Raw genomic sequence first — 13,484 nt, 5'->3', positions numbered from 1 at the left:
TGTTGGTCCAGTAAAGGATACTATCTCACCTCCTTGTTACTCTAGAAATCTCACACAATATTAGCTACTATGCTGAGTGACACAATCAGCTCTTACCACCATCACAGCTGATCCAACTTTGATTTTCTTGAGGACAGAAGAAAGGAAGTAAAGTTACTAATATTTGACAATTAGTGTTTTGCATTCCTAAAGCACTGGGCAGATATTTATTATTCCTCACCAGCCATAGGTAAATAGTGCCACTTTTTGGTATATGTGTGTACCTCAAACTTCAGAGGAGATCCACCCCCTGATCCTGGGTTGAATTTGATTAAGCAACAGCTGGAGTTTGAGTGTCCAAGGAATGAAGGTTTGGTCCTAAGGCCACAGATTAAGGTCGTGACAGAGATTCAGGCCATGTCTATGCTACAAATGTTGGTCGATGCAAGTTACCCAGTGTAAAGCCACTAGGGTTGGTATATTGCTTGTGTACATACATGTTTGGTTGCTTGTGTTGGTCTTTGTGTGCTCACCAGGAGTGCTTTTAGCAAACACAAAGTGTGGCTCATTATGGGTAGGTATTCCACTGCAACATGCTACCCTCTGGCATGATACCTTTGGGGAATTTTCACAATGTTTTGAGGCATGCCCAAGTTGCACAGAGGGGGCTGGGACCAAAGGGTTAAGTTCCCATTGTGCCATTTTCCCCTATCCTGTAAATTTCATGTTTTTAAAAATCTCTCAAATATGTGCAGCACTTGTCACTGTCTGCCATCTCTGACAGAAGCAGGGATCCTGTGCAGCTCTGCACGGTTGTCATGAATATTAAAAACACAGACCAAATGACCCTCTGGTGTCTGCAGAGCCGCAGGAAGTACCACAAACCTGGGAGATATGATTTCTTTGAGGATAGATTGCTAAGGGACATAGTGAAAAAAAATTCAAGGTGGTGGTTGGCACAGATGGTGGAGCGCGTTGTCTGTGAGATATGTGGGGGTGGTATAGGCAGGTGCTGATGTGGAGTTCTCCATTGACTGCAGAGAGAGGCCAGCCCGTGACTGTTGGACCTGTAGGTCAGCTAGAGTCTGCAGCTTCTGTGTTTGCTTCTGAGAAGCCCCTTTTTCTCCTGGTGCATCTCCCTGTTCTTTTTCTGCTGAGAACCTGGGCCTTTCTCCTGTCCACTCTCCCCCTCTCCAGGCTGTCTGGTATATCTACTTTCCACACCCTCTGGGCTGATGCAGCACCGGCTTGCAGGGTCTTTAAGAGCATGTCCTCCCTAGTCTGCTGCTTTCTCCTCCATGTCAGGGTCAGGCATTCCATCGGTGTAGAGGGGTCACCCCGCAAGGTTGCAATGGCAACACCTATGGATAATACAGATTTATCATTAGATTTAGAGCCATAATGGAAGGCAAAAGATAATTTTCAGAACTCCCTAAGGCTCATTAGAGTTTTAAATAAGACATGCTTATTGCCATTTCAACTTTGAACCACCTCTGCACAGCACCACTTTTCTGCCACTGCTGTGGTCAGTATGGCCTGCCAAGAGGGCGAGGAGCAGGGAAATTAGGCCATAATTGTTTGATTGCATAAAACAATAAAATCCAGTCCCAGCAGAAAGCCCAGCAGTGTTTGTCCAGCTGGGGAACAAAGGCCTGAGGAGGTGGTGAGTAAGGGTTGGCTGCTGAGGGCTTCTGGGGGTACGCCTGTATTGGGAAAAGAGAGATCAGAGGGACAGGGCTTTGGGCTCTGTGCCAACCAGGATGGACTATGCTGTAACTTTCTTTACTCTGTGCTAACCAAGGACTTCCTGTGCTGTGTTCCAGTGGACTAATAAACTCTTCTATTTGACCACTCTGGCTGGGCGTCACTGCAGAGGTGACAGAGGAGGTGCATTGCTCACTTCGATTGTACAAGTCTCCCTCAGGGGTCTGTTTCCATTGGATGTGCTGAATGGATCTCATGGTGTGAAGCTGGGCTGCTGAAGGGCCAAAGGTCCAGTGGCTCATCCTGGAGGAAGAATGCGACCCCTAATGGGGCTGGCACACAGAATGTGTTCCTCCGAGAGACTGTTCCATAACACTAATCCAGTGGATTCGTGACAGTGGTGATTTTAGCTACTACCTCACTGCAGAGGCACAAAACTGTGCTGGTGCCCCAAAGCAGCCTCTAACCATTTTCCACTAGACTGTTTCCTGCAGTGGTGCCTGCTAAAGTTATCACAGAGTGGCATGGGAAAGCGTCTTACTGGGGAAGAAGAAATGGGGCAGCCATCCCTAGAAATACTTGGGAGAGGACTGCAGAGTATCTCTAGGAAAGTTTCATCAAGACCTCTCAGGAGGATACAAGGGACATCCCTATGTATGTAAACACTCTGCTTCACATGCCCTGCCTAACCCTACAGGGAAATGAAAAGCAGGTAACTACCTTTTGTTCTACCTCCACCTCTTCTCCTACAAGTAAAGCAATGACAAGCAGATACCTGTGTCCTGCTAACTTGGGGAAGAGCCAGGCGTCATCGTCCCATTTAAACATTGTGAGAGAGCTTGCACGCACACACTTACCCAAGATTATTTCCTCTTCATCCAGGCTTGGCTGGTGGGATTGTCTAGTTTGCGGTGGAATCTCCAGAGGACCCTGGCTCACTGCATAGCTGGAGCCTCCTGCCACAGGTCCCTCATCCTCCTCTGCTTCTCACTGCTCAGGGCAGGGTCTGTCTCTCAGGCACCTCAGAGGTATCCATGGTGGTCTGCAAGGTACTGGTGGGGTCTCCACCAAGCGTAGCATGCAGCTCATTGTGAAAGCGGTAGGTCTGCAGCTCAGCACCAGCTCACTGTTGATCTCCCTGGCCTCATGGTATGCCTTCCTCAGTTCCTTTGCTTTCCTGCAGCCCTGCTGCTGATCCCTGTGATACCCCTTCTCCTGCGTGCCCTGTGCAATCTGATCAGAGATGTCCACATTTCTACAGCTGGTCTGTAGCTGGGCTTGCACAGCCTCTTCTTTCAACAGGTCCAGGAGATCCAATATCTCATGTCCACTCCAGGCAGCAGCCCGCTGTTCAAGAGAGCTGTTAGGTGTGCTCACCAAGGTGAACGATCAGGAAAAGGCATCCCAAAAATACACAGGGAAGGAGAGTGGCGCCTGGCTTCCATGACCCCTGGGCAGTGGAGTTCACAATTGTCACTGTCACAGAGCAGCCGCTGTCAGGCATTGTGAGACAGCTGCAGGAGGACTGTTGGGGTTGACATAGGTCATGCAGTATCTGCGCTTGCAGTTTATTGACCACAGCACATTAACTATGATTCAACACTGTTCCAGGACGTAGTGTTACTGTGTTGCCGTAATGGGACACTTACAACAATGGGAGGCATAGTTGAGTGTAGACACCTGCATAACTAGGTTGATGCATGGTGATTTACATCGACCTGACTGTGTAGTATGAACCAGGCTTAAATTGGAGAGCTCCAATCTCTGCGCTGAATCCACTCCTGATTTCCAGAGATAGCAACAGCGAATACAGAAAAACTCCAGTTAGCCATTGTTTTTATGCTATGGCCATTCTAATACTGCATTATTCTTTATCTCTTTAATACAACCCAAAGTCTCATTGCTGTGTCCTGAGCAGTTTCTTTATTTTCCCCACATTTTCTTATTCCTTTTCTGAAGAATTTCCAGCTAATTCAGAACCCGTAAGTATGGAGAAGTGGCCTACGTTGTTCTTTCCAGCGTTGGTTCCTTTGCACTTGTCTCTGCTCCTGTTGCCACTTTATCCTTCTGGCAGGTCATTGTGGAGAGGCCCAAAGGGATGAGGGAAGGGTGGACTATTAATCTTACATTTGAATTTTCTTGGTTCCCCACATTTTTTGTCACAACCCGAATGTTTAAATGTAATGTCTTGTATTTACTCTAAAATGACTTTCATCTGATTTCCCCTTTGCTTACCAATTTAGCTGTCAAAATTAATAACCAGGAGTATCCATCTCTAGCTTTCATCATCTCATGTTACTTTCCTAGAATTACTTCATGGTGGAACTGCTGCTGGTTCTCTGCTTTAGAATTATCAGGTTACTAATGAAATCCTTTAAAACCAAGATTGCTAGCTACAACTGCCATGGAAAAGCTAACTGGTGTGCTGCCAGGCTGGGGCTGTCTCCTTTCCAACCTGAATGTTCTCCTAGCAGAAATCAACAAAATCCACAGTCTTCAAACGGAGGTGCCTGAAGTTAGGTAACTGAGCAGATAGTAAAGTAACAAAATAAACCCTCTCCAGGAAGCGGTAAGGTGGGTCAATGCTGCTGCTTTAATGCTGAATGTTATAGAGATGGGAGTATGTGTTTTGAAGGAGTGGGGCCTATGCCCCATATGTGTTTGGGGGGGGGGCTGCCATTGAAACAGATATGGAGACATGATGCTATTAGCCTATTATTAGAAAAGTCTGTTAAAGTTCAGTGAAAACTCCCGTGCCTTTGAAGAGCAGGCCCCTTATCTGGGACCTGTAGGCATTGTCTACACAAGAAAGTTGCAGGAGGTTAACTAAAGGTATGATTTTAAACCCATGTCATTACACTGCTGCAAGCCCCTGCCTACTGGAGCTTCTTGTGATTGAACCCACACTTACTGCAGTTTCACATCACTGTGTAAGGGAATTGCTTTAAACTAAGCTGCATTAAACCGCATAACCCCAGATGAATGTGTGCACGGGACTAGCACCTGTTCAATCAAATTGGTTTCAAACCCATTTCAGTTCACTGGTATGGAGCTCAGGCTCTAACCAAGCTGCGGGTGTCTGACCGTAGCCCTCCAGCCCCCAAGGTTGGGTTAAATGAGTAACTCGTGGGGCCTTGTCTACACAGGAGAATTCTACCAATGTCATTAGAAGCGCGTGGGGATTCATCCTTACATTGATGCAGCCACCTCGCCTAGACGCTCTTCCTTCGGTCGGAAGATGCCGCAAACTAGTTTAGTTGCATCTGGTAAATGGATTTAGGCACGTTCACACTAGGATGTGCACTGGTTAAACTGAATCAAACGACAGACCAATGTTGTAGTTAGACTGGTGCAATGTTTGTGTACAGAAAAGGCTAGGTTGCTTCAGTAAATTAACATCACAATCTAATTAGGAGTGTGAGAGGCTGTTGCTTATTTAGCATCATGCAATGAACAGATTAACTGCTTCCGCAGTAGCATTAATCCTGATCGAGCCCGTTGATGTTCAAGAGCCCCCTTTAAACGGGACCCCGGCTGCAGGCTGGCTGCACAGGGCGTTGTCTCCCCTACGGGACCAGCCATCGTACTGTCTCCTTAGGGAGCCTTTTCAAAGCCCGCGCCCAGGGGCAGTTTGGGAACCTATTGAAATAGAACCGCTTACGGGGCGGGGGTTAATTTCTCTTTGTCCAACTCCCTGCAGGGCTGTTCCCCCCTGGGCGAGGCATCCACACGGCACCTCTCTCCTTAGCTGGCCTCTCGCCGCGTTTCAGGGGGGGTCAGGCCTGGGAGCCAAGCTCCGCTCTGGTGCAGCTCCCTGGAAATGAACCGGCTCCCCACGGGGCCGGGCTGGCTGCGCGGAGCGCAGGGCCTTGCGCAAGGCCCCAGGAGGGGGCGGCGGCGGCGGCAGACCCCAGGCCCTGGGAACAGAGGTAAGGTCACTGCCCCGCCTCTGCGCTGGCTCCCGACGAGCTAGGAGGAGAGAGGAGCAAAAGCCTCCGGGCCCCTCCCCGTCACCTCCAGCCCTCGCCTCCTATAATGCTGGGGAGACGCGCGGGAGCGCGCAGTCCTCTCCGGTCTCCCAGGGGCGGCTGTGCCCGCCGGCTGGCCGCTGGCGAGCGGGCCCCGGGCCGGAGCCAGGCAGCGCCTATGGGACCAGGGCTCAGCGAGGAGCCCCCTGCCCCCGCCAGGGCCAATCCCCGCGCCTGAGCCGGCGCCACGTGTCTGTGCCCGGCCCGCTGCCCCTGCAGGTGGCTGCCCCGCCCAGGGCGCAGAGGGCGGCGAAGGTGGGGCTAGTGCCCGGCTCGGACCGCCGGGAGCTCCAGCCGCTCGCAGCGCTGCCTGCCCGCGGGAACCTGACGGGCCCTGGGGGGCAAGGCTCCTCGGCTGCCTAGCGCTGCCCGCGGCCTCCTGCTCCCCACCCGCCGGGCTGCCCTGGAGGAGGCGCGGGGCGGACCCTGCCCCTGCCCGGCCGCGCGTCCTGCCCGCCGGGGACAGTGGAAGGAAGAATTTGGAGAAACTTCTCCCGGCAGCTTCAGCCCAGCTAGCGCCGCCGCCTCCGGCCTTCCCCGGCGGGGCAGGGCTCCGGGCCCCCCTGAGCTCCCGGGGCGAGCCAGCGGGGGGAGGAAGAGCCGAGTGCTGGACCCGCCGAGCCCCTGCTCCGAGCGGGACGCGTCTCTCCGCCCGCGCCGCCCTGTTCATGTACTGGAAGAATGAGCCGGTGGTCCCGCTCCGCCAGGGCAGCCAGCCCCTGGCCGCCGGCGCCCCAGCGGGGAAGGTGAGCGAGGAGCGGGGCAGGGGAGCCTGGGGCCCGGGGTGCGGAGCCTGGCTTCCATTCGTTTGCTTCGGGGGAGCTGCGAACGGCTCCGTGCCCGGGGGCTGGAAGGTGAGCGCCGGGCGAGGAGACGGAGCCCGCACCGACCCGCCGAGCCCCGCACGTTTATGCAAATGACTCAGGAATTTCGAAAAAAGTGATTTAGCAAAGACAGAGGCAAATCAGGAGGAAGCGCTGGGCATTGTCTGCCTGAATAGGGGCTTAATAACCGCAAATGGGCCGGGCTTGGGGGGGAGACGAGAGGCGAGGAATCCAAAAATTGCTGCCCTCTGTGCGCTTTAAATATCAGCTGCAGCCGGGCTGGTTTTTGAAGCCCAGACCTGGAAGCAGAAAGTGGGTTTGTTTTTCCCCCCGCACTTGAATGGGGAGGATTTTCAATCCAGGCGCTTTCTGCTGCATTCTGCGTTTCAGAGCGCGGGGGGAAGAATTTCGATTTTTAATTACTACCATTAAAAAAATCAAATTTGCAATTCTTTGGGTGGCCTGATGGATTCCCTGATTGACAGCTGGAATTGACACTCTGGATACCTCTTATCTTGGGCATTTACGGCAATTTCTAATTGCAGGTAGTTTGTGTTTTTTCAGCGCCTTGGCTCGCATGGGAACCGAGCGATTACTTCAAGAGGCCCGGGTTAAGTGCAGGCAGGGAGAGAATTCAATCCACATTCAAATTGCTTCATTAAAGAGACGCAGCTTTTGTTGCAAAGGATTTAAATGGCCACTAGAAAGTTCTTATTTATTGTTTTGAGCTGGTTTATATAGGGTGCCATGAAGCCCAGGCGGTAGAGCCCAGGCGGGTAGAGCCCCAGCCAATCTCTCCCGCTCTCTCCTTCAAGGTGATGGCCCAGGACGGCCCCCTCTCCAAGGGAAGCTCCCGCTGCCTGGACAGCAAGCACCCCCAGATCATGGTAAGGCTGCAGGGCCGCTGGGTGGGAGGTAGCGAGCTCCTGGGAGCCAGGATAGCTGGGGCGCGCAGGCACCCACCCCTGTCATGGGGCAGCTGGGGAGTTTGTCCCTAGGACGATGGGGCTTCATGGACACCAGACGGCAACTCTCCAAAGAAGAGCGAGCTGTCTGCGCCGGGCTCCGCAAAACCGCCTGTTCGCCCCGGGACCTGGCCAAGGGCTGAGCGCAGCGGCCAGCCAGGGCGCACCGGCCACCGCGCTGCCCCAGCTCCCCGGTGGCGCGTAGGGCTTCATCCGGCTCCCGGGGAAGCTTTGCCGCTGACTTCCAGAGGAGCAGGCTCTGGTGCGCGCTGTTCCGACTCCTTTGGCCCGGGCACCATGGGACTGGCCCTGCAGGGAGATGGGGCGGCGCAAAGGGGCGGCTCCCTCTTCCAGAGCCGGGCTGTGGGGGAATGAATCACAGGGCAGGGGTTGGCTCTGGGGTGCTGCTACTCGGTCCTGCTTGATCCCGGCAGGAGCCCCACGCGGGGGACGAATGGGACCCCCAAGGGGCGCTGGGGACTCCCTGGCTGACCGCTTCGGGGTGCTTTCTCCGCAGTCCCAGTCGGACGGAGAGACGCTGCCCAGCACCCTGGATAAGGAAGATGTCCGCTCGGCTCCCAGCACCCCGTCCACCCCGTCCGTCTGCTCCCCGCCTTCCTCCTCCTCCTCCTCGTCCTCCATCCCCTCAGCCGGGAAGAACGTCTGCTCCAGCTGCGGCCTGGAGATCCTGGACAGGTATCTCCTCAAGGTGAGCACCGGGCAGGGCGGAATGGGGCCCCGCCTTGGGGAGCGGGGACCAGTTCGGTGGGTGGCCGAGGGGACTTGCTGGGGAGGACCAGGGGGGCCCATGCCTGGCCCCAAGCCCAGCTCACAGAGGCCCCTTCTCTGTCCCAGGTGAACAACCTGATCTGGCACGTGCGCTGCCTGGAGTGCTCGGTGTGCCGGACCTCCCTGCGCCAGCAGAACAGCTGCTACATCAAGAACAAGGAGATCTTCTGTAAAATGGATTATTTCAGGTAGGAGACCTGCTCTGCCGCCGAGCCCGGCTGGTCGGGGATCTCGGGTGCGGCAGGCCGAGTCCAGCTCTGAATCCAGGGATCTGGCTCCCTTCGGCAGTTTGTGCCGTTACAGGGCAGATTCGGTTTGCAGACTCGCTGTGTAAACGGGGCCTGGTGCGTAGGGCCGGTTTGTCCTTCTCCGGAGTAGCAAAGGGCCCGGTCCAGGATGTGTGTGTGTTTCCTGGAAGGCGGGCTGGTCAGCGCTCGGCTCCCTCCCTCGGGCGCAGGGCTGGTCCCCGCTGGGCGCACTTCCCGGGTACGCTAGGTTAAAATGTGCCTTTTCCTGATCTGCCATCGCTGCACGTTTTAAAGGGAGCTGCAGCTCGGGCGCTGCCACCCGCTGGGCGAGGCTCCTGGGACCAGCCTGGGGGGTAGGGGGGATGAAGACTTGCTTGGGACAAGCCGCACTTCAATCCGGAGTTGTAGGGTTGTGGCCCCACTGTCACTAGCGCAGGACCGTTCGTTTTCAGAGGGAGGAGCGGCAGATTCTGGTCTCAGTGCCTGCGGAGTAAATCCGGAGTGACTCTGCTAAAGTCCAGTGACTCCGGATTCCCCCTGGTGTGAACGAGCCCGGAGTGCTGCTCTGCTCAATGCTTCAGCTGCAGACCGGCCCCAGGCGCGTGTTGCTGGGACATGTTCACCTGTAACCGCAGGAGCAGCCGGTGGGCCCGAGGCAGCCTGCAGCTCACTGAGACGATGGGCTGGGTGGTGAGTGTCCCCGTGGCCCCGTCAGGCTCCGGACCTTGGCCCGAAGGGGATTTTTCTCCTGGAGCAAGGAGGGGCCTGCGCTAATTACTGTAAAACCCCCAGGTAGCTGCACAAGTGTCCTGCAAGGAAGAGACCAGGGCATCGGCTCCCTTTAGCTAATGGCTGGCTGGCGTGGGGGGTTCATTACACCCAGGCTGGCCCCTGAAGTCCCCGCGGGGCGCCTCGGCGGGTTAAACAGGGCGAAGCGCCCAGCCGCCTGGCAGGGGCTTGTTCCCGAGTGTCACGGGAATGGATGGATGAGGCGGGTGTACAGACAGGGCGTCCACCACCACCAGTCGACCTGTGTAAAAGCTGCCTCGCTGTGCGGTGCAGGAGCTGGAGGTCAGGCGCGTTACCCACCAGCCGCCGCAACTAGCAGGGTGTCGGGGAGGTGACTCCCCCACAGAACGGGGGCGGGCAGCTTAGCCACAGCAGGTAGCCGGGATCTGACCCCTGCAGGGAACCCGTCTCCGCTGGGGGGGGAGCGCCGTCCCTGGGTTAGAACCAGCATCTCCCAAAGCCTGGTGCCTTCCTGCGTCTGGGGGACGTCGCCCGGCAGCCAGCAGGAGAGTCCCTGGGCAGCAGGGACCTAGCCCAACTTCGGGCACTGCCAGCGGCGGGTCCGCGGAGCGCAGACAGCTGCCCAAAGCCCGCACGCCCAGCCTGGCCCTGCGCAGGGGGTTGGGGGCGGAGGAGGCAGGGTTTCCCCAAAGCGGGAGCCTGCAGCCTGAGCCGAGGGAATCGGGCGCTGGCCCCTGACGCAGCCGCGGGACTCTGCCGGGTAGCTGGACATGGACGGGACCCAGGCCCCGGTGACCCTGGGCAGTGCTCCTAGGCTGGGGAGGGAGGCCCAGGGGCGGTTTATTCCTTAAGGATCACGGGGGAAGAAGCCGTCCCCTTCCCCAGCCGTAAGCCCTGGCCCCGGCCGCTGGAAATAGCCTCCCATTTCCACTCCAATGCAAACGGGGAAATCCTGCAAAACCCGTTTTTCGGGCGCCTCCGACGTCTCTTAAACGAATCCGCCGCTTCCTGTCGATGTAAGAGCAGGGCCAGGCCGGACCCGGCGCCTTAGGGGGCCAGGTGGGGGCAGACCCTGTCATGCCGGAGGCTCCCGACTGGTCATTCCTGTGACTTGCCCCGGGATCGTCTCCTGCGGGCTGGGTGTAGCGGCGGGTTCATGCCGCCGCCTCTCCCCGGCAGACCTAGAGATCGCAGTAGCGTGGCTAGGACCCGCACCGGCACTAACCCGCCCGTGACCCCAGCTGCAGGGCAGACAAGGGGTAAATTCAAGCCGCCCTTAGCCTCTGGCGCGGAGCAGGACATGCTCCCGGGGGGAGAGCCGGCGTGGGAGCCGGCTGCGTGGAAGCGCGCTGCGCTGCGCTCCTGGGGAGGACGGGCGCTGCGGTCCTGAACCTAAAACTGACTGGTGGTGGGGACGGGTCCGGCTCATGGATCGCGGGTCCCTGCTGGACCTGTCCCCGTCTCTGGGCCTCCCTCCACGGTAACCTGCTCGCCGCGCTCACTCCATCCCACTTCCTCGGCCGGGGGTTAGGGGGTCTTTGTAGCCTTTTCTGGCGCCCTGGAAGGGGCTTCCCCACCCCGGGGGACACGCGGAGGTCTGTCTCTCTCTCTCCCTCCTACTTGTTTAGCGTCCAGGGCCCTGCTAGCAGCAAATCACCAGAAACCCAAACTGCTAAATTAGGAAGAAATTCTCGCGCATAATCCTGGCCCCAGAGGCCAGCTGGCCTCGTTCCTCAGCTGTACCCGTCGCAAGCAGCTAGGGAGAGACCCACCCCCAGCCCCAGATATTTGCGCAGGCTGATTTCCCCCGGCTCCTGTTTCTTTCGTTGTATGAACCGGGAGTTGCAAAGGGCGAGATTTAAAAAAAAAATCCTTAAAGAAATTCGCTCGATTAGTGCCGCCTCGTTTCTCCTTTGGGGTGTGAAATGTGACAGGACCGGATTTACTATCCCCGCTTTTGCCAAAGAAGGTCAATTGCAGAGTTTAGTAACTGCCATAGCTAAGCAGACTCCGTTTTTAAGGCATCTCTAAGTTCTGTGTTCCAGCCCTCAGATCATCCTGCAACATCTTCGATGGTACGTTAAAACCCCCCAACCCAAGCCCACAGCCGGCGGAGCGGGGCTTCAAGCCCGACCTGTTTCAGGAAAACACTCTAGCCTCGGCTTACAAGGCGTGAGACTCCGGGCAGCGAGAGGGGGATTTCTACACTGGAATTGAATCGATGTGCCCCAGCGATTGAAGCACCCAAGGAGTGGGGACAGGGGGCCTCCATCAATGAGCATGTCCAGAACCACAGCTGGGTTTGGAGGCTTGGTGCAAGCACCTCGCTCTGCATCCCCCCCTGCTCAGCTTGGTCGGCCCACTGCTGTCTGCCCCCAGGAGGACGGGGAAACCCAAGGCAGGAAATGGGAATGACCGTGTGCAAGAGTCGCACGCAGAATAGTCCCGCTTCCTCGCGTGTTGGGAGAGGGGCTGGGCTGGGACACAGCTGGCGGCCAGGGCCCTGTAACGGCTGGCTCTGGGGAAACCATGAAACGTGGTGATAGTTTAGATGCCTACGGTGCCTTTTATTCCAGCGGTCTCAACGAATGTCCTGAACTGTAGCCCCGATCCCGCAAACTCTGCTGGGTGTGAGGAACTTTACTCGCGTGAGTCGTTCCTTTGAAATCAGTGGGATCACGGACCTACATGCGCGCAGCGCCTCTCAAACGCAGCCACCCCCGTTCTCTTATGCTGAGTGCCCGCCTGGGCTATTTAATGTCCAAAACAAGTGCCACCCCCCCCGCCCCAGTTTGTCAGGTCTCCTCTGAAAGGTGGCTGGGGGGAGATGGTGTGTAGAAAACAAGTTATTTTGGCAATTGTGTTTTTCATTTCCTGTTCTCCCATGATTGTGTGGCCCATAGCGTTGGCACCGCCGCGTGTCTGGAGTCACCTGTAGCGAATTGTTTCTCGGATTCTGGTAGCGCTGCTGGCTGGGCAGCTCTGGCCGCCTGCTCCCTTTGTGTGACTCACACGTGACAGAGCAGCGGCAGTGCCTGGCACAGCACGGTGTGGTTTTTATGCCCCTTGGGAATATTGGCTCTGACCCGGAACCCCTTTCTCGGGACGGCATGACTCGTGGGAGTCGGAGCTGCAGGAGTGGGACCCTCTCAGGGGGCTCCAGGGCTGTGCGAGAGCTTTAACCATGAATCTTCAAAACTTTAATTTTGTGAATGTCTGTGGTGAGTCTTGTTTCATTCGGCCTCCTAGCGCTGCTGCAGCAATAGTTGTGGCTCAGGGCTTGACAGCAGCTAGAGTGTTTTCCCCCTGCAGCTCCTTGGTTTGACAGTTCAGTGGAAGACGCTAGCACGTTTGTACAGGCTGGTCTGGACACTTCGTAAACGCGTGCCCGGCATCTCGTGTTTGTGGCTTTACCCTGGGCTGATCCTGAGGGCCCCTTCCCTCCCAGCCCTTTCTAGTCAGGACGCTGCTGCCATTCGGGGATTGGGCTGAAATTCCTCCCAGCCCCAAGTGAATGGTTCCGGGCAGGGTGAGGAAGGTCCGCTCAGCTGTTTCTGAGGAACTAATGTTCAGATGCGCTTTGTTTAACACAGACCGTTCCTTCCAGAGAGTTCATGGTAAAAACCCCTCGCTGGGTCTCTGTTCCGGGGTGTGTGTGCGCGCAGCTCTGCTGAAGCAGAGATGTGCTGAGAACTAAAGGCATTTAACAGTAGTAACTTTACTCTGAACTTGTACGGGGGGGGCAAAGGCCCCGGTGCTTTGCATTGGAGCTCCCTGGCTGGAAGCGGTTTCCCTTGTAAAACCCGTATGCAGTTTGGTTCAATAGCTCTCACCCCCCCACCCCCACTTTAAACGTCGTTCCAGCGCCAGGGTGCTCTGGGCCGCGCCTGCCGGAGCATTTGGAGGGCGAGAGGGATTGTCGAAGCTGACTCCGCTCCCATGACAGGCACTGGCAAAGCTTCCCTGGGCTTCAGTATTGGGTCACCAGCGAGCACGTGGGGAAATCCCACCCTGACGGTGCAATCAAACTGCAGAGCCTACCCAGCTCCTGTCTCCCCAGAGGCGAATCTCTGGCGGTTACCTGTCTGGGAGGAGTTTATCGTGCTGTGCCCTGAAATCTGTTATACCCCCGCTCATGGCAGCATCCCAGCTGCGCGCTCTCTCCGGGAGTAGCTGGGTAACAGGGAGCATGAACCG

General features: G+C 56.5%; 1 protein-coding gene across 3 annotated transcripts in view; it reads left to right on the top strand.

The window, feature by feature from the left end:
- The first annotated feature begins 6,379 nt into the window (after positions 1-6,379).
- Positions 6,380-13,484, top strand: part of LHX6 (LIM homeobox 6) — a 40,919-nt gene continuing 33,814 nt past the window's right edge. For 2 of the 3 annotated variants that reach the window (XM_030535961.1, XM_030535962.1), the window contains exons 1-3: positions 6,923-7,422; positions 8,018-8,209; positions 8,356-8,477. In XM_030535961.1, the coding sequence (XP_030391821.1) occupies positions 7,354-7,422; positions 8,018-8,209; positions 8,356-8,477 (383 nt within the window). In that variant the 5' untranslated portion in view covers positions 6,923-7,353. Of the gene's footprint in view, positions 6,458-6,922; positions 7,423-8,017; positions 8,210-8,355; positions 8,478-13,484 lie in introns of those variants that run through there. The other variant, XM_030535960.1, reaches the window with a different exon arrangement.

The sequence above is a fragment of the Gopherus evgoodei genome, chromosome 16 (genome assembly GCF_007399415.2).
Source record: "Gopherus evgoodei ecotype Sinaloan lineage chromosome 16, rGopEvg1_v1.p, whole genome shotgun sequence".
NCBI classification, from domain to species: Eukaryota; Metazoa; Chordata; order Testudines; family Testudinidae; genus Gopherus; species Gopherus evgoodei.
Note: the sequence above shows the minus strand (reverse complement) of the source record. Positions and strands in the feature narration are given on the sequence as shown.